An 18,107-nucleotide genomic window follows, 5' to 3' on the forward strand; every position below is an offset into this window, starting at 1 on the left:
AGTGTAAATATTTGACCGACACAAAACCCTAAAGACAAAACGGGCCAATTTGAGATCTGACCAGATCACGTCTTAGAAATGTAGGTGACACACACACACACACACACACACACACACACACACACACACACACACACACACACACACACACACACACACGGTGCGTAACGACACGCCGGTGACCGTATAGTTAATGTAAGCAGAGCGCAGCGCCGCAAAGCGCAGGAGAGCGGATGAGACTTGACTCAGGGGGGGGGGGGGGGGGGGGGGGGCAGAGCAGCAGCAGAGACGCCCTCAGACTGAAGACACATACACAAAACGTGACTCGGTATTTGGGATTCTTCGTTCCATTAAAGCCACCATGAAACAAGCGGACGGACTCAGCCATGGACAACACTCCGCGGAGGACATCGATGCGTTGGACTCCATCAGAAGACAAAGTGCTCTGTTTGTGGACTTGGCTGAACTAGTTTCATAGAACCCTGTTCGTGGAGTATCTCCGGATATCTGACGAGGAAAGATATTGTCTGGTTGTTCAGCTGGACGGAGAAGGATATCTGAACTGTAAAGGTGAGACCTGTCTTCATTTAGAATAAGAATAAAGTAGATCGTTTTGGGCTCAATGTCAAAATATATGACAATTATTTTATAAATAACGTTTAGACTTTATTATTACTTTTCCTGTTCATACTTTCTTTAACGCGACTTTAGTGCAAAATATTGTGCAAGGTGCAACAAAACGCAAATCTGCGAAGTCTTATCTTCCACAACTAACGGACTCATGAGACATTGAGAAGGACAAAACATAAAGTTTATTTCTAATCACTCGAACAACCATGTTCTGATGTCAGGCTCTGAAACAAACAACTTTATTTATATTCTTAGTGAAATCATATCATCCCATTTTGCATAATGATACAACTAAAATAATAAGTAAAACATAAATAAACAATAAATGGATAGTAAAATAAGCTAAGATAAGAAATAATCAAAACAATAAAAGCAAATAAGATATGAACCAATTGGATTCAGCAACTATACATCCACATTTCTACAGCTATTAGGTTTTCTATACATGATTTACGTCACACTAAACTCCATATTATAAGAAAAGGAATAACTCTATTTATCCAGAATAAATGTGATGAAATAATCAGATCTTTATTTTACATGATAATCATATCTGTTAGCAGTTCCCAGTAGTTGCCTTGTACGGTCACAGTCTACACAACATTGCTCAGCCGTGGAGTGTTTTAATATATTTCTCTTTTTCACGACTGGTGTTTGCCCTCAGAATGAATGTTACAGGTCTTCAGTCGTCTAAGAAGAGTTTGTAGAAGTTATGTTAATCTCTTTAAGTTATTCAAAGTCCCCACGTCATAATGTTAAAAGGTACGAGGTAATACACATAAGGGTTATGAATTGAATGTAAAGACAATTTAAAGTTTCTTAGTTTGAGAGGTCACAACAGCTTCAGTGCTTCTTTCAAAATAACTTTCCTCTTTAGGTGTTTTGTTGTTGGTGGAGGAGAGCGCCGTCTAACGTGACGCTCCAAAATCCCTCATATACGTTCATTCAGGTTGAGATTCATACGAGTCATATCATTATATTTGCATCAAACCATTCAGTGAGTACTTGTTCCCTGTATGACATCTGCATTCGTTAATTCTTCATGACTTATCACCTCATACTTTCATATCATCAAGTCACCAGTATTGTATTCATGTTGATCCACAACTCACTATGCTTGGTACAAATGTGATCCTCCTTCTCTTGCAGCCTCCCTTAAACTATGGACCTCTTGACCCTCAGAGTTCAGTGATGTTAGCTTTGAGCCACTACAACTCCTCCGTCTCCCCGCTACTCCCTCGTTTCTCCAATGACAGCGGAGGGAAGGTGGAGGCCAGGGTGGCTGTTGAAGAGCTGTCGCAGCAGGGTAACCTCACCCTTGTGCAGCCCACCACCAGCGGCATCATCGTCGTCATATTGTCCATGACGCTGGGCATCATCTCCAACATCGTGGCTCTCTTCATCCTGGCCAATGCCTACTCTCTCCAGCGCCGGCGCACCAAAGCCACATTCCTTCTGTTTGCCAGCTCGCTGGTGGTCACAGACTTCATCGGCCATGTGATCCCCGGTGCCCTGGTTCTCCGACTCTACCTCTCTGGAGGTGTGCACCCCGAGGACTTCAACGACTCTGATGGGATGTGTCAGTTCCTGGGTGGCAGCATGGTCTTCTTTGGCCTGTGCCCGCTCTTTATGGGCTGCGCCATGGCGGCTGAGCGCTGCCTGGGTGTCACTAAGCCGCTGCTGCACTCGTCCCTGGTCACCAAAACCCGCACGAAGATCTGCCTGTCTGTCATCTGGCTGGCAGCTCTGTGCGTGGCCATGCTGCCGTGCTTCCGGCTGGGCTCTTACACCTATCAGGACCCGGGGACCTGGTGTTTCATTAAAGTGCTCAGTGACACTCGGGAGGTGGATTTGGCGTTCGTGGTGCTCTTCTCTGGACTGGGTCTGACCTCGCTGGCCGTGGCGCTGGTGTGTAACACCATCAGTGGAGCGACGCTGGTGCTCGCTCGGCTCAGGAGGAAGCCCGGCTCCCATCATTCGGCCAAGTCCCACGACATAGAGATGGTGGTGCAGCTGGTCGGCATCATGGTCACCTCCTGTATCTGCTGGAGCCCTCTGCTGGTGAGTACAAGTACCTTTACGAGTACAACGAGAGCGAAGCATGCAGTCGGGTCAAAATGACATCACCTGTGAGTTCCAATACTAACACTACCACACTATTAAGTATGCCTGGAAAATACTTAGTTTGTCCCAATACATAGTATGTCTAATGCAGCATGCCAAGAAGTACCAGGATGTTCTTCTGCATCCGGTCGCATTGTGCAGCATGCTTTTCTGGCTATTCTGACCCACAATCCTCTGCACAGCTGTTCAAGGTGCTATGACGAAGTAGTAGGTCCTATAGTTGAATGCATACTGCATGCAACAGTATGTACTTCATGAGGGCAGCTGCAGTGTGCACTAAAAGAAAAAAGTATGGGATTTGGAACGCATGCAGCGCACATCGCCTCTCTTCTAGAAACACACCGGCAGTCTGAGAGCACTAGTTTGGTTTGCATGAGTAAACGTACTTTAAAACATGTTAGTTTAGCCCAGCTATCGGCGCAGGGACCTTAAGTCATTTCAGTGGCTACAGGACAGGATGATCTCCCAGGATTATGTCACTTCATGAGAGTGAAGAATTAGCACCAGATTAACAATATCGTTGTGGTTTAAAACGACAACAACATGCGACGGTGGTGTGTAGCAGCTGGATCTAGGCTGTAAAGTAGCCTCTGCATCAGCACCAGAGAGATATTCAGCTTCTTTGTTTTCTCTCTCCACTTCTCGAGGTGGATGAACAATCGTTAAAAGACGGAGACTTGAACAGATCTTAAAAATAAATTAAATATCAGTTCATGGTTATTCAACAGGAAAGCAGTAATACTGATAAAAAAAAAATACAAATAATGGATCCAGTGTACAATCAACAGGAAGAGAGTGTTTCATAGAAATAAAGATATATAAAAATCTGTTTCTATAGAGTGAGTAACAAACACTGATGGTAGATTCTGCTGCAGGCTCCTTCAGATACCTTCTAGTATCAGCTTAATGGGGCCAAAAGGGTCACTTCCAATATACTTGATCCATCTACCATTAGATCACCTTCAGGGCCCATGAGCACTCCTCTTGATGCATGCACTCTCTGCCTCGCCTGCAGCTGTGTGTGTGTGTGTGTGTGTGTGTGTGTGTGTGTGTGTGTGTGTGTGTGTGTGTGTGTGTGTGTGTGTGTAGCGGTCACTCCATTAGCTCAAAGGATTCACACTAAAAACAATTGTTATTTACAATTTAAACTGCCTTGCATGTGATTGAAGTAATCACAAGACACATCTTTCTCCCTTACATAATATAACTGTTTAATAATGTAAGTATTGATATAAATATTGGTGATCCAGCCATGTTATGACTTGATGTCAAACCCTCATTAGACTCTAGTGATGGCAGCATTAAGGGCCAGGTTTAGTCCTGTTTTAGCCTCACCTGTCATCCGTTCAGGTGTGTGGCTTGTTGGGTGACACTTGTCCTTGCTGATATGGATGCAACAATAATATTGAATTTGATAATGTAGAATCTATATTGGTGTATTCATGTCACAAAGAATACCAAACCAGATCGCTTTAAGAACTAGTTTGTTCTTATTACTTTTTGAGTGATTACAGCTTTTCTCTCTGTGCGGAGCGTTTGCTCTTTCGTCGTTTAATAACTGCCAGCACACGTTTCTTGCAGATCTTTGGCCTGATGTCGGTGATCAGCTCCTACACAGGATCTATAGGAGAGGACCTGTCCGGCTACAAAACCCTGATGGTGATGGGCGTGAGGCTGGCCACGTGGAACCAGATCCTCGACCCCTGGGTCTACATCCTGCTGCGCCGCACCGTCCTCCGCAAAATCTACCTCATCGCTAAGTGCCAGGCGGGGCTGAGGGGGAACGTCATAGGCCGCTGGGAGCCCACCTCTTTTCACAGCTCAGAGAAGAATGTCAACCAGGTTTGAGCTGAGAGAAAGAAAGGCGAAGCATTTCAAAGAATGTACTTCTGAAGGACTCGCCTAACAAAGACGGCGAGAAGGAGAGACCAACATGGAAGCACGTTGAAGGACATGAACTGTGGCTGCGATGGTGGAGTCCATCAGATTAGCAGTTTGACATTTCTCAGCCGGTCCGCTGTGGAAATACTTTGTGGATTAAAACAAAAAATATCTCTTTCATGTCGTTCTTTCATCAAAGTTTACCAGTGACTTCATTGTCTGACCTTTCCAATGGAAGCTAGCTAATGCTATGATTTTGCACATAAACATGTCTATTGTTTACTAATAGTAAGTGAACATTCCTTATTATCATTCTCATTTTTAAGCTCATGGTGAGGGCGGAGATGCAGGCCACAGTATAACCACGCTCTGTCCTGAGAGACTCTAACGTTTGTTACTTTGGTTTTATTTCTCAGCTTCACGTTCACCAGCTGAAACATAAACAGTTGACTCTAACATTGGATGCGTGTAGAAGAATGGAGCTCAATCGGTGTCACCACCGGAGGCAGTATTTAGATTGTAATCACGATGTTCATTATTCTGCTGAATGTATTTCATGAAGGAATGTCAATATTCAAATATCGTGGAGTGTTTGTTTTCAGTGTAAATATGCTTTTGATATGTTTGTACAGTGCTTTGTGTGAAATAATGTAAGATTGTATGAGTTGATACTTGAATTTACAGAGGATGTGTAAATAACTTTAAATTGAATGTAAATAAAACAATGCAATGTGACCTTACTCTGAATTTGTGCCCTTATTTTTGACTGAAACTGAGAAAGAGCATCTTTGTCGGGTTGATAAATGCGTTGCACTACATTCAATGTTGAAGTTCTGAAACTGTTGCATATTTGATAATCATTCTGGCAGCTAAGCAGCGTTGGAAGTGTGACTTTAACTCCTCATTTTGCGTTGCAGTACTTCAGTATTATCTGCTTTCTGAAGTATTAATGATACAAACTCACGACTTCACTCTGAGGACGGCGAGGTCTGCAGCAGGGACTTCCTGCTGATTCATTCTGGACTTCACTTCAGATGAAAACGACGATGAATGGAGGACGATCCGCAAAGGTCGTGTGGATAATAACGTAATGGATCAAAAAGGTTGACGAGCAAATTTTTTTCATTCAGGCTAAATCCAGCCGCCGTTTCATGTGAGCTGTTTCCTCACAGGCGCTAAACTACGACTGTAGACGAGGAGCAGGGCTTCAATGAAACACTATTATTACCAGCTTCCTATTTTCTCTCTTTCATCTCCTGCGTCATCTCTTTCCAACCACATTGGTGGCAGAAGCATTCTTTCCCTCCTAATCCCCCGTGCCTGGCTGACCTGGAAACAGGTAGTGATGTCTGACTCACTTTGAAGTGCTCATCTAGTGCTGGTGTGTCACACGCACAAAAGCACCCTGCAGTCTGTTCAACACCTGGAATGTGTTATGATGATGAATGTGTACGCCTACGATTTAAATAAACAAAAATACATGTACCTGTGCTATTTACAAAAGGTTACCAGGTAGTATTGTTCACATGCAGTATTATTAGGTGTGAATATGTTCAGGTTTAAGGAATTGCTAAAGTCTTCTTTATATCAGCGTGTGACACACTGTCACAGTAGGTGGCGGTGTGCAAGTTTAAACATTTTTAAAAACACTGTCAACATGTTAAGAGGAGAACAACCAGGTAAGACAGCAAACAAACTTGATCCACACGTCTGCTTGTTATTATTGCTCCTGCCGTTAACATTGCACGTGTCACCGTGTATCACTTCCACAATGACGTCAGGTTAGGGATACTCCAATGTGATTTGAGGTGCTGATCTAATAATTAAAGCAATAACATAATACGCCACTGGGTGGCAGAATACACATATATATATATATATATATATATATATATATATATATATATATATATATATATATCACAAATTTGCCACAAAAATGCACATAAACATAATATTAGTAGAATGCAGCGATTATACAGGGATTCAATGATACATTTTCTTTTATTTATTTTACACATATCCACATTCAGATTCCCCACAATCTATTTATCTATCTATCTATCTATCTATTACATCAACAGCCTGAAAACACCTCACAGGTTCACGGCTATGACAACATAGGAGAGTGATACCTATACTTGAGGGATAAGTGTATTCTGTATTAATGATATTAGTGAGATTATTGTATATTTTTAGTTGTTCTATAGACTTAAATAAAACAACTCAGTGTCAGTATCACACTGTCATACAGGGGCCAGCTGAGGCCATATAGTACCTGTGTTATTTACAAAAGGATACTAGGTAGTAGTATTCACATGCAGTATTAGTATGCAGTGCAGGTGTGAATATGTTAAGGTTTAAGGAATTGCTAAAGTCTTCTTTATATCAGCGTGTGACGCGCTCGATCACAGTAGGTGGCGGCGTGCACCTCAAAGTCTATGCTTGTAGCTCGCGGCCAGTAAAAACCAAAGAAGAAGAAAAATATAGACGTCATCCTCAGGCCTAGCGACCCTTTGATGGTCGGCAGCTAACGTTACGTTGCCGCGAAAAGGTCCTTTTCACGCGCTCGCTGTCAACGGTAAGTGACGACTACTCGAGCGGTTCTTACACAGAAGTCAGAGGCGTCGACACCTCTGACGACACGTCCGCAGCGACCGCGCTGACACGCCGGCCGCCGTTTGCTAACGGTAGCTCGCGAGCATCAAGTGGGCAGTCGGTGCTACAAACATTGACGCTAAGCTAACCCAACGTTAGCTTTTTTTTTTGTTCTGTCGCAGTGCTTTGGTTCCACACAGCATATCGGGGACGGCCGGGTGTATCACAGGACCGTTGGGCAGCTGCGTGAGCTCGTCTGCGTTCATTTGAGTGCGGACTAAACTAACTGACGCACACGCGCTGCTCAGCCCGTTTGAACCCCCGGAACTGATTGCGTAACGTTAGCTTTGTTAGCTGTCAGCAGACCCGCATTGTGTTAATGTCATGTATTGCATGTCATTTGATTACGCGCCGCCAATGATCTGCCATTCATGCGCAGACTGACGGAGGTTGTTTTCTTCTGGAATAAGGGTGTCAAGCTTTCGATCCCGAAAGTCGTGACGGCATGGCGGCCGCTGCAGCGCAGTGGGACGAGCACCAGGCGTACGATGAGCTGCTGTACTGGGACAGCCTCATCCAGCAGGGCCACCGCCTCCTCCCGCACGACTTTGACAGGTAACACGCGCACACACACACACACACACACACACACACACACACACACACACACACACACACACACACACACATAGAGCGTGTGGGGAAGGCTTTCTGCTCAGTAGCAAGGCAATTTAATGTTATTGCACAATTCATTGTATGCTAACTCTATGTACTTTATATTAAAGTGCATATAACAAGTAAAATGTACAAGAGGATTCAACCATTTTTGAAAAAAGTTAATAATAATAACTTCAGCCAAACACCACAAACAGACACACATTAATAGCTTTAAATCTGAGAAATAGAAGTTGTTCTGTTTGTGTCATCAAAGGGATGATTGTGGTGTTCCTGCATTGTTGAAGCACCTGCTGCAGCTCGTCTTCATCGCCTCGCGTCGTCTTCTGTGATTTTTTAAAACATTTTTTTTTCCTCTCTCCAGGTACGAGGACCTGCGTTACTGGTATGACTGCCTGTGCTACGAGGAGGAGCTGAGACAGTACCACGATTACATCGCCGTCATCGAGGAGATTGAGGACCATCGGCACCATGAGGTTCTTGTTTCACCTGTTTAAGCGTCTCCCCCCCCCCCCACACACACACACACAGACTTGATCATTTATAGGCTTCTGCTTCTTCAAGACTCAACATCTAATTTTTTCCAGTTTCCTTTGCACAAGATGGCTCTTCCTCTTGCACAAAAGCACTATTTGGTGCATGTTTCTCTTTTCCAAGTGCTTTAAAAAAACTGTTACTATTAATATTTGACTTCCTAATTCTATTTGTACTTATTGTATGAGATTGGAATACATCCAAGGAGCAAAATACTCCTACATTATAAGTTCCAGCATCAACAAAAGATCGACCTTCTCATCTACACTGTTGTTCTTTTCTCTGACGTTAACCTTTCCTATTCCCATTTCCCCATTTAAGGAAGCCGCGGTCCCACAAGTGCGCACGGGGCCACACGATCGCCACGTGATGGCCAAACACTCTGAGGTGTACCCTTCACCAGAGGAGCTGGAGGCGGTGCAGTCCATCGTCTCCCGCGTGGAGTGCGCCCTGAAGACCGTGTCCGACCAGATGGACACTCCGAAAGAGAGCAAACTCAATGCAGAGCCAGGAAGGTGAGCAACGTGTCCAAATGGGCTTTGGCAGTTGTCCCAAGTGGTGTTCAAAACGAGTCTTTTTTTTACTCAACAGTCCTCTCTCTTTGTATAAATAATGAAGTTATTCTTGTGTCCTCTTCGCTATGGAAGTGGTGATTCACAAGAGCGCGTCCTGCGTGGAGTCATGAGGGTCGGCCTGGTGGCCAAGGGACTCCTGCTGACGGGAGACAAGGACTTGGAGCTTGTGCTGCTTTGCTCCAACAAGCCGACCATCACTCTGCTCAATCAAGTGGCTGAAAAGTTAACTGCACAGTTGGAGGTAGAAACCGAGTACCTACATTTGTTTCACGCCATGTCTCATAGATTGTTGTTGTTTTGTAGGTATGAAGACTCCCTCTCTTCTTTCCCCGATGATGATGATTTGTTCTTTTCTTTTCTTTTCTTTTTTAAATAGGCAAGTTCAGCTGGGACATATACAGTAAGCCAGTGTCCAGAGGATGCAGCACTTGTTGTGACGAGCACGAAGGAGTCGGCCCTGACGCTCACCATCCACCTGACGTCACCTCTGGTCCGGACGAAGCAAGAGAGTAAAACTGCAGAAGAAGAAGAAAAGGAAAAAGACGAGGAAAAGGAAGAAGAAGAAGAGGAAAAGGAAGAAGAAGGTACGTATGTCGGTTGAGTCTTCAACATCAGCTACCACAGCCTGGTCTGTGTGTCCTCAGGGTGCTGACACTGTACCGCTCCACTGAAGCCGTAACTCTGCACTGACGACTCCCAACACGTCTTCATCTCATTGACCCTCAGTGGAGCTTGTATAGTGACTGTCTCAGACCGATGCCAGTGATCAACCAATGAACGTTGGCTCCTCACTGACTCGAGAGTCCTGTCGTCGTTTTGGGACAAACTGGCGTTTGCCGGCACTACGTTTCCTCTGTAGTCGCTGATGCATTCTGCACATGTTGTTGATAACAATGCCACAGTCATTACCCCAAAAAAAAAAAAAGAAAAACACGCTGTTTATTCTTGTTGAATGGTTTTCATGTTTTAAAGTGAAGGCTTTTCAAGAATAACAAGTTAAAGCGCGCATTGCATGTCCTTGATGCTGAACATATCAACTTGGCACCAGCTGCAGCAAAACTGATAAATACATAAATGTGTTTATGAAACTTGACAATAAGGACATCGAATAGGAGCAATCAAATCCCCGTTTGTTTACAGATCAATGTGTTGGTTAGTGGAGTGTTTGTGCCTGAGATGTATTTATTTGGTAGTTTAAAGGTGATTTAAAGGTGAAGGGATCCGGTCCCGTCTCAGTGCAGCTCGAGTCCATTTACTACACCGCAATTTAAAATGGTGTAATAACTGTAAAGCGTGCATTTTGCTGCCGCAATAGCTCAGCCTTTGATCACGTGCTGTGACACTATCCAATGCATTGATTCACTAAGCGCTATTAAGCTAATTATTACCGTTAGCAAAGAACGGCGTTGAAACCGGTCAGCCAGCAGCTCCTCCGATCAGCTGGTGCTCCACGCTGTAGGCGTCTCTCCAGCTGATCGCATCAAGTCCGTTTCAGTCTAATTCTCCCAGTTTATCTTACATTCATATCAACAAGTTAAGCCTGTCAACGTGTCAGACTAAGTAGGCTACATCCGTTATTACAAAGTGTCAGATACACATTATTAGTATTATATAATCTAATTATAGTTACGCTTACTAACAGATATTACCGTAATATTCCTACCTTTCAACTTTCCTGAATAAGGAATGCATAATGCAGATAATCATCATTTCAGTTCAATATTATTGTAATTTTGGTTTTTTGCACAGTGCTGCTGTAAGCATACTTCACAGTTGAAAATCTGTTTTTAAAGTTTTGAATCTGATCTGTAATTCGTGCAGAATGGAAACCAACTGGCAGAAGTCTAACGCCTGCTGGGGACAGACTAGTTCAACTGTATTTGTAGTGTAAGAAATGAGCTAAAGCTTGAATGGCCACTTGTGTTTCCAGTCTTTCACTTTTGAGATGAGGGACTCCATCAGTTTTGCTGCAGTGTGGGGCAGACGTGAAGATCATCTAAAATGCTTGTGATTTACCTTTTAGTTTGTGAAGTTTTTAGGAACGCTGGACCTTTGACCAACTGGACACACTGTCTCAGGAGGGGGGGGAAAGCAGCAAACCCAAGCTGAGAGGCTGAGGGAAGGGGGTGTTCACTGTAGTTTCCCCAGTGCACACATTAACAACATGCAACGCAATGTTGTGAATGTTGCCCGTGTCTTTTATGACACATTTTACTTAGCTTAGCTAGCTGTGACCCGTGACGATTGTTCTCGTCGGGACCAAAGATCTCCACATTAAGTACTCGGGACCCCCCTTTCCCCGCCGATGCCGGTTTGGGGAAAGCTGCTACTCCCTGAGCTGCGAGACAGAGCCGACCCCCTTGGTCAAACTGTACCTTTTTCTTCTTACCCCACCTCGTCAATAGCAACGCGAACAGTCAACGATGCGCCGGACGTTCTGGACAGGCAGAAATGCCTAACTGCCTTGGCGTCTCTCCGCCACGCCAAGTGGTTCCAGGTTTGCATTCACGTCCTTATTTGTACGTAAGGTTGAGCTATTTCTTTGAATTGTCTCTATTTGTTTTTGATTTTGGAGACAGTAAGCACTTCTGAAATGTGCCCTCAGCTGTTGTTGATGTAGCCCGTAATCTAGTGAAAGAGGAAAGTGTGTCGGAAGTTTTCCTTATGAGCTCATGAAGAGCGATCAGCTGATCCATACCAATGACACATTTGGATAAATCATTGGTATTGACGCCAGCATCTGATTTTGATTTATCAAAACGCCCTCTTGTCACACTGAGCTCTCTGAATATCAGCCGTTTGTCCACAACAAACGGCACGTGGACAAAGACGTGTGCTCACATTTGTCTTAAGTTGTTGATTTGGAGACGGTTAAGTTGCTCTGACCTGCTTTGTTTTGTTTTGTGAAGCCTCAGAGCACAGGGTGGAGGTGGCATCCGAGGCGGCAGCGCCTCTGACTCAACTGGCTTTTGTTTGTGTCTCCAGGCCAAAGTCAACAATCTAAGTTCTGCCGTCCTCGTGATCCGGATCATGAGAGACTTGTGTAACCGTGTCCCTACCTGGACGCCCCTCTCAGGATGGGTGAGCTTTCACGCGTTTGTGTGGTCTAGCTAAGATGTAGTCGTGTGTAAACCAGCTCCTCTCTAGCTCTTTAATCCGACCCTCGGATCTTGGTAAGCAGTGTCTGTCCTCTGCTGTCTCGTCTCCACACAGCCTCTTGAACTGCTGGTAGAGAAGGCTATCGGTACGTCTGAGAGACCGATGGGAGCAGGCGAGTCTCTGCGCAGGGTTTTGGAGTGCGTTGCATCTGGAATCCTCTTGGAAGGTGAACCTTTTTTTTTTTTTTTTATCGAAGCTGTAAAACCAGAATGGACGTTTGTACCAACATTAACACGTTGTGCTAACTGTATCTGTGCAAAGACGGCCCGGGAATAAAAGATCCGTGTGAGAAGGAAACGGTCGACGCCAATGCATATCTGACTCTGCAGCAGCGGGAGGACATCACACAGAGCGCTCAGGTAACGAGCGGCTGCAGAGACACGCACCAAATCACGCTCCTGTTCCTGTGCACGGTCTCTTACTTTCACATTTCCCTTAGTTCGCCTTGAGGCTGTGTGCGTTTGGACAAATGCACAAGGTGTTGGGGATGGACTACAAACCCATAAAGCCACGCAAATCAGCGGGACCCAGCAGCAGAGAAGGCACAGGTACCCGACACACCCGCGACCCGTTACCGTCTTCTGCGCGGTTCACTAAAAAAAAAGCTTTCATCATTAACGATTGTGTTCTTATTGTTTCTGCTGTTCCACGCAGCCCAAATACCACCCGCCGGACACTTCAGCCTGCCGTCTAAGAGACCGTACACAGAGGTGGAGAAGGAAGGGGAGGGGCCACAACTCAACAGCAAGCAGAGGAAGTTCCTCAAGTTCCAGAAGCGCTTTCAGAGGAAATCATGTTAGTAGTGAATGTCACGGTGTCGGCGGTTGAGCCCCTGTTAACTGAGAGATGATCTGTGGCTGTAATGACTCCATGACACAACGTGAACCTGTTTGTACAAATACACCATATACATCCACATGCATTGAGGTGCCAGTTTATTAGAACACTGCTAAATCTAATGCAATCTAGGGGTGTCCCCGACTAATTTGCATAGTTGAATCTGATTGGTCAAGACTTGCCTATCGTCGAATTATGTTTGTTTTGTTTGTTTTTTTTTACTCATTGTTTGACGCTATTTATTGAAACGAAGTAGAGGAGATCAATGGACGGACAGAACAGGATTACATAGAACTGCCGGCCCTAAATTGCCCCCCCCCCCCCTTTTATGTGAGTGCTCTGATTTAATAAATGTATTCTTTGATTTTAAAAAGTCGCCTTATGTTGTCATTTTGCCTTTCTGAGGCTGTCGACAGGAGGCGGCTCTGACGGTCCCGCAAATTTTGGATAGTACAACTTATGGTGATTTTATTCCTGCGCACTAAGGAGGTTGATTGAAAGCACGTGAGTTATCTTTCAAATTTATACTAACAGTATTATTATTATTATTATACCAAGATAGGCAATATCGTGATTTTATTGGGAGAAACCAAACGATGCGATCAGACGTTCAGCCGTACAGTCAGAATGGAATGATCTCATGTGCGACGACTCACCCGTGAGGTTGGCAGATTGTCGAATCAGGCTCCTTAGGTCACCCCTAATGAAATCTGATGTCTCTGTACTTAATAAATTGGCAACACAATGTACGTCAGGATTGATTATTACAGAGCAGCAGGTTTCAGGTTAAGTAAATTGCTCAGAAGCTGTCGTCCACTGATCAGAGTTACTTGAGTATTACATGATACATTATACATTATTATAGAAACTCTATTGTCTTCTTTTGATGGACTTAAGAAATATGCAATTATTTATTTCTCCTTTGCCGGGTTAATCTCCACATTTGATTTCATCGCTCGTGTTTCTGCCTTTTCCCTCCGTAGTCACAGATGATTTCAGCATGAATGCCGTGATGCGTCTGAACCAGTACAAACCCGGCCTGGAGTACCGACTCATATCTCAGACCGGTCCGGTCCACGAGCCGGTCTTCACGATGGCGGTGGACTTGAACGGGAAGCCCTACGAGGCGACGGGGCCCTCCAAACGAGCGGCCAAACTTAATGTAGCCACCAAGGCAAGCCTTTTGTGTCTAGAAGTGACTTTGGTACTAAAGCCAGTTTCCTACTTCCTTGCTCTTATTGGCTGCAATGACGAACCCAAATCTGACTTCTTTGTTGGTCTGAATTGTAGTTTAGTGATTGGCTCCCATACATGAGTCATTAAATCTTTGCTTAATGACTCATAACACCTGAAGCCTTTCCCTGTTGTGCTTGTTGTTTGTCCACCGTTACAGCCCACAGTGTGGCTGAAGGAAGAGATGTTGACGTTCGGACTTCTGTCATTCTCAGGTCTTGCAGGATCTCGGTCTTCCAACAGGCTCAGAATCTAAAGCGGAGTCCGCTGGTGACGTCGAAGGAACCCAGGAATTAGTCAAAGCTGCCAGCGCGGCCTCGTCTACGTCAGAAGACGTATGGGTTCTCTTTTTTTTTTTAAACTCTCTTACAATGACGCCGTCTCTGGCTTTGCTTTCCTGAGAGAGAGAGAGAGAGAGAGAGAGAGAGAGAGAGAGAGAGAGAGAGAGAGAGAGAGAGAGAGAGAGAGAGAGAGAGAGAGAGAGAGAGAGAGAGAGAGAGAGAGAAGGGTTTGTAGCCATGTGTGTCACAGCCGTTGTTTGTCCGTTTGCTCCCAACAGAGCGGTCAGGGTCCCATCTTGACCAAAAAGGGCAAGAACCCTGTGATGGAGCTGAACGAGAAGCGCCGAAGCCTCAAGTACGAACTGTCTGCCGAGACGGGGGGCTCCCACGAAAAGTGCTTCGTCATGGAGGTGAGTCAGCGGAGACATTTGTGCGACGTGTTGTAACTGACTCTGGACTAAAGTAATGCATGAACATTTGTGTCCAGGTGGAGGTTGACGGGCAGAAGTTCAAAGGGAGAGGCTCTAATAAGAAGGAGGCGAAGGCCTACGCCGCCCTCACTGCTCTGGAGAAGCTGTTCCCAGACGACGACGCCAACAGAAACTCTGCGAAGAAGAAGGTCACCTACACCGACATGGTAATCATCGAGTCAGTGGGGGTCTGTATCCGGGTTGTGGACCATTTTGAGTGAAGATGGCTCTTTATGTGTGTGGTGTATTGGGGCTTTAAGGTATTGAAGAAGAACACAGAAATGCATCTCTTAAGGCATTAGCCGCTGCATGCACATCGCCACAAAAAAGGCACACTCTTGTCTAAACAAATCCTCTTGGGTTTCCTGTCCCACAGCACATCCCAGGGTTCGGCACTATCCGCGGCATTCCTTCAGACTCCGGGACTCGTGGCTGGGGTCCCAACAGAGGCCGGGGCCGGGGCCGAGGCAAGCCGTTCCTCCCGGGACCCAGCTACAACAAGAGTAAACCGCTTTTTGGCTTTCTCTAGGCGTCGGCCTAGTTTAACGATAAGATTCTGTTTAAAGTACACTTCATGTAAAGAAATAACTAAATAGTAATTTCTCTCTTTTTTTTTATTTTTAAAAGCAAACTACAGCTATGAGAGCAACGCTGGCACAGGTTATCGTAAGTGTTCACTCCTCACCTAAATACACCGATATGTGTCGTCTTCTTAATATCATATCTGTCTCAAGTTCTTCTACCCTCATGCCCCCCCCCCGGTTTCTGTTTACTCACTTCTTCATCGCAGTTTGTTTCGCCTCCTGCTTTAGATAAACTCTACGGTAACAATGCAGCGAGCGCCGCAGCCAAAGGCACCGGATCGGGCAGCAGCGTCGGCTACGGCACCTTTTACCCCGAGGGCAGCAACGCCTTCGCCTCCCCGCCCGTCGCCAGCTCCGACCCCAGCGCCCCGCAGGCGGAGAGCTACCAGTCGATGCCTCCTCCCGCGGACCAGGAGAGCCCCTACAGCTACGGCTACGGAGACGAGAAGAAGAAGATGCTGACCCAAGGTCAGAACGAGGGCCAGGGAGGAGGCTACTCCATGTACAGCACGGCTTACCCGAGCTCGGTGACGGGCGGACAAGTGTACAATAACTACGGTGAGTAAAGCAAGATGAAATCCGCTCCTGCGTTGAAATAAACTGCCTCGTCTCTTCCTGCTAGTGCTTTTTATGATCTATAATTTAAGAGAAAATACATGGGATGCCTTCTGGTTTGATGTCACTCTACAGGCTGGGGGAGCCAGTCCTCTGGGAGTGAGCAGGGATACGGTGCGTACCAGGGCTTCGGAGGAGAAAACCAGGGCCCGTGCTCTGGATACAGCGACATGAACTACTAATCATCACGTCGTGTTCGGCCTTCATCACCGCACTATGCCATTTTTGTGTTGTTGTTGTTTTTGTTTTTTTTGTTGTTGTTGTTGTCGTCGTGTTTTCAGCTCACTACTTTGACATCTGCTGAAAAAAGGTCGTAGGTCACAGATGCGGGCTTATCTTTTGATGAAAGGTATCCCTCATCATCATGTCTGTGTCGACATGAGTGTAAAAAAATAAATCGTGGCTTGTTTCTAGGGTCGTTTTCTTTTTTTAAATCTAGTGTGCCGGTTCTGTATCAGTAGGTTCTGGTTTTTATTTCTGCTTGTATCTGTGTCCTATAAAATGCTCAAATCTTTCTTGTAAAATAAATGACTTTTTCTTCTTTTTTTTTGGAGCAATGTTTCTTAGCATGCGTATGCTAATTCATGCACAAATACAAATTTGCTTAAACTTAGATTTTAGATAATTTAATTCCTGTGGTTGACGGAGCTCTGGTATGGAATGTCACAGTTGTTGTCCATTGGTTTGATTATGAATCACGTCTTCAAAGCTGTGAAAACCTTCAGCTTCCCCTAAAAATACCAGAGATATTCCTCACATCGGTGTCACCGGCAATGTTTTGCAACTCCCACGAGCGCCGTGAATGGCTTCTGCAGCGCACGCGCCGCGGTATCAAGCCAGCCTAGCGTGCGCGCAGTCCCACCGTGTAGCGCGCGTGGTCTGGACGTACAGCAGAGAGAAGGTTAGATGAAGCCTCCTTGACCCCCTGTGAAGAAATCGAGTCATGTCAACATAGATGCGTTGAAGCACAAGCGCGCAAATGGACACGGATATCTGCGAAATAAGCAAAACACATCGGAGGTGTAGTTATAAGAATGTATGTAAATACATACTGCCGTTTATTTCTGAATATATGATATACACAAATGAATGAATATTATGAATTGCTTGTTTGGAGGTTACTCTTCCATAGAGATTGAGAATAAAAGAAGAGTCTAGTTTAAGTCCCTCGTATGAGTCAAGCTCCAAAAACACTGGGTCCTACATTTCCCATGATGCCACTGCCCTGCATCTTTTAGGAGACCTTCCTGCCTGAGGGTGCATTTAACCTTGCAGAGGTGGGGATGCTCACAACCGGACCTCACGCTGCAGTGGCCAATCACGTAACACCGACGACCAAGAGCTGTACAACACAGCCGTACAACCAATAAACGATGTTAATGGAGCTTCCTTTGTTTGGTGTTAATGGGCACTTATCCTGACTTGACCTGTGTTTAATCAGGCCTTCATGTGTGAGCAGCACCACCAGCTGTGAACGCTGCTGTCACCTGCATCGTGCATGCTACATGCTCTTCATCTGGCCATGTAAAGATGTGTTGATAGCTGGATTTAGGACCGCAAAAAGTAAATTCACCGTTTAAATTGCACCTGTCCTGTTTTCAGTTCAAATGAGAAGATAAGGGAACCCAAGTTTATTAATAAGACAAACAAAACAAATGAAAAAGACTGCCTCATGTGAGACACCATCATTTGGTCGTCTGGTCAACATTTCTTATACTTTAATTCAAGCATGGCTGAAATAGAATCAGTAAGCCAACGTTCTTGTTCCTAAATTATCTAAAAAAAAAAAAAAAATGAAGGAGAACAGTGATTAACACGGAAGTGGAAGAAGTGGAGTCTGGACACCAGCTATAATAACCGTTGCGGATCACATGCGGCCCAGATGACCCTGGCGTCCTGAGACTGACTCAG

At 45.2% G+C, this 18,107-nt stretch overlaps 2 protein-coding genes across 4 annotated transcripts; both read left to right on the forward strand.

Annotated features, from left to right (window-relative positions):
- Positions 1-292: 292 nt before the first annotated feature.
- ptger1a (prostaglandin E receptor 1a (subtype EP1)) lies at positions 293-5,375 on the forward strand. Of its 2 annotated transcripts, XM_068729100.1 has the most exons (3): positions 293-570; positions 1,780-2,691; positions 4,336-5,375. In XM_068729100.1, exons 2-3 carry the CDS (start codon positions 1,822-1,824, stop codon positions 4,600-4,602), a joined length of 1,137 nt encoding a protein of 378 aa, XP_068585201.1. In that variant the 5' UTR covers positions 293-570; positions 1,780-1,821; the 3' UTR covers positions 4,603-5,375. The 2 variants fall into 2 exon arrangements, with proteins under 2 accessions (XP_068585201.1, XP_068585200.1); XM_068729099.1 differs by lacking the exon at positions 293-570 and having other exon boundaries at positions 583-2,691.
- A 1,738-nt stretch (positions 5,376-7,113) lies between these two features.
- Positions 7,114-16,741, forward strand: LOC137886445 (interleukin enhancer-binding factor 3-like). 2 transcript variants are annotated; one of them, XM_068728893.1, is made up of 20 exons: positions 7,114-7,216; positions 7,704-7,848; positions 8,273-8,384; positions 8,764-8,957; positions 9,090-9,258; positions 9,394-9,601; positions 11,423-11,514; positions 12,003-12,098; positions 12,231-12,342; positions 12,438-12,535; positions 12,616-12,724; positions 12,831-12,971; positions 13,997-14,187; positions 14,462-14,581; positions 14,806-14,937; positions 15,015-15,164; positions 15,374-15,500; positions 15,625-15,663; positions 15,810-16,139; positions 16,272-16,741. In XM_068728893.1, exons 2-20 carry the CDS (start codon positions 7,739-7,741, stop codon positions 16,376-16,378), a joined length of 2,637 nt encoding a protein of 878 aa, XP_068584994.1. In that variant the 5' UTR covers positions 7,114-7,216; positions 7,704-7,738; the 3' UTR covers positions 16,379-16,741. The 2 variants fall into 2 exon arrangements, with proteins under 2 accessions (XP_068584994.1, XP_068584995.1); XM_068728894.1 differs by lacking the exon at positions 7,114-7,216 and having other exon boundaries at positions 7,452-7,848.
- The last annotated feature ends 1,366 nt before the right edge of the window (positions 16,742-18,107 follow it).

Source organism: Cebidichthys violaceus, unplaced genomic scaffold (genome assembly GCF_023349555.1).
Source record: "Cebidichthys violaceus isolate CVI_PGR_0920_01 unplaced genomic scaffold, fCebVio1.0.p SCAF_44, whole genome shotgun sequence".
Classification (NCBI taxonomy): Eukaryota; Metazoa; Chordata; class Actinopteri; order Perciformes; family Stichaeidae; genus Cebidichthys; species Cebidichthys violaceus.